This window comes from Agrilus planipennis, unplaced genomic scaffold, assembly GCF_000699045.2.
Source record: "Agrilus planipennis isolate EAB-ADULT unplaced genomic scaffold, Apla_2.0 scaffold9, whole genome shotgun sequence".
In the NCBI taxonomy this organism is placed as follows: Eukaryota; Metazoa; Arthropoda; class Insecta; order Coleoptera; family Buprestidae; genus Agrilus; species Agrilus planipennis.
The window spans coordinates 505,890-507,807 of record NW_020442467.1 but is presented as its reverse complement, the minus strand read 5'-3'; the positions used below and the strand labels follow the sequence as shown (position 1 = coordinate 507,807).

General features: G+C 31.6%; 1 protein-coding gene across 1 annotated transcript; it reads right to left on the bottom strand.

Annotated features, from left to right (window-relative positions):
* Positions 1 to 970: 970 nt before the first annotated feature.
* On the bottom strand, positions 971 to 1,726 carry LOC112906651. The gene is made up of 4 exons (XM_025981212.1): positions 1,485 to 1,726; positions 1,372 to 1,424; positions 1,182 to 1,315; positions 971 to 1,124 (listed from the first exon to the last, which is right to left on the bottom strand). Exons 1-4 carry the CDS (start codon positions 1,546 to 1,548, stop codon positions 971 to 973), a joined length of 405 nt encoding a protein of 134 aa, XP_025836997.1. The 5' UTR covers positions 1,549 to 1,726.
* Positions 1,727 to 1,918: the final 192 nt, after the last annotated feature.

The following is a 1,918-nucleotide window of genomic DNA, read 5'->3' as shown; positions in this document are numbered from 1 at the left end:
TGTCTCAAGTTACTTAAATAAGTTAAAAAAAACATTTTTAAAATGCTATTTGATATGTAAAATAAACAAAAATTAAAAAAAAGATATAAGATAAAAAAATAAGAAAAAAGTTGTCTTTGACAATAGGTCAAGAATTCAAAAAAATGCAACTGCATAAAGAAATGCTCGACGATTGACGAAGAAATGCGATTGTAAGCTTAATTGGAGACATATTAGAAGCAGAAACAGAAGTTAACAGGAGTAGAGATAGACCTAGATTAGATTACTGTTCACAAACAGTCAAGGAGGTGGGATGTTCTTGTTTTAGGAAAGTGCGAATATTAATTTAGGATAGGAAAAAGTGGAAGTGCGTGTCCAACCAGTCTTAGGACTGACGACATTATGATGATGAAGTGGATTATATTATTGCCAAAGTGTATATTTACTAATCGTAATTTATAAAACTTAGCAAGTACCAAACTCGAATGATAAAACTCAAAAAAATCGTCCATTTTGTATTAACCCTTACATTTACCAGCTCTTGTTGGTAGATCCTAAAAACTGCCAGTAAAACCTAAGATTTATCAATATTCTACTTTTATTACAGTGATAATATAAAGACGAAAAAGTTGTTTGAAAATGTAAAGAGTAAATGATGTCTGGAAGTATTCGGAACAAAAAATCTTACACGTAGGTTATTTTGAGAACACTCTATTATTAACTTTGAATTATTTACGAGAAAATATAATAAAATGGACAACTGAAGATGTTCTGATATGATAGTTCGATAAAAGTTATTTTGATCGACTTCATTCGGAATTATTAAAAAAGTTTAGATATACGAGGTCGAACAAATGCTTTAAAATTGTTCTTATTTTAAGGATACTTATTGTTGGGACGTTGAAAATTGGCAAACGAGTAAACAGCAGTTTTACAGATTAACTGACTCGCTCAATTCGTTGCCAGTGTGTAATTGTAATTACTATCAAATTTATAAGCAAGAAAGAAAAGTGTTTTTCTTCTTACCCATTGTGAAATTTTGCTGTTCATCGTAATCTTCACCTCCTGCAGGAAGGTCCATAATAATTCGGGAACCCACTATATTACTTAACAAGATGTCATCTGGACAACAAACCCCCACGAACCTTGTAAAAGTTATTTATTAGTTTTACGAGATTCATTTTTGGTTCGATATCGCTTACGTTTTTTCTATGACACAAAGATGTTCGACGGGATTTTTCGACGAACCGACGACATTCATAGCACAAAAAAGGGGATGCTTGCAATGTCCCGGTAAATCGCCGGGTCCTACGCATTCCTGGTATCGGCGGTTAATCTGAATTAATTAGCACTAAAAATAATTGACCACCCTCTAATGGATACCACAATTACCTTAAACCTTCTCCCTAAACCCAAGTACCTCCTATGACGATCTGAGCGAAGTTCTGTGCGAAATATACACAGAGTATTAATATTTAGTACCTACACAAATACTTGGTACTTACCTCTTTCTAAAATAGCTAATACATTAGCTAGAGTGTAGCCCATGAGATAAATTAAAAGACGCATAACTACTTCTATTCTAAATTGGTGTAAACGAGCAAACGGAATGATAACTCTAAACTCTCTAAATTTTAACGGAAGTGTTACGATTACTTTCGACAATTTACGTAAAATTAACTTGTCGATATAGATATATATGCTGTTATATTTCCTGTAGCTTTTATTAGATAAATTTAGACATTTAACCGGATGGCAGCAGTTTTAGAGAACGAATAATACTGGTATCTATCACTAATTTAAAAACAAAGATATTGTGTAAAACATATCGTATTCCAGCGGGGCTTTGAATAAGAAAATTACCAAAACTAAATAAAAATTTATAAAAAAAAAACAATTTAATTATTATGGAAAACTTTGATAATGTTACTCAATAGGT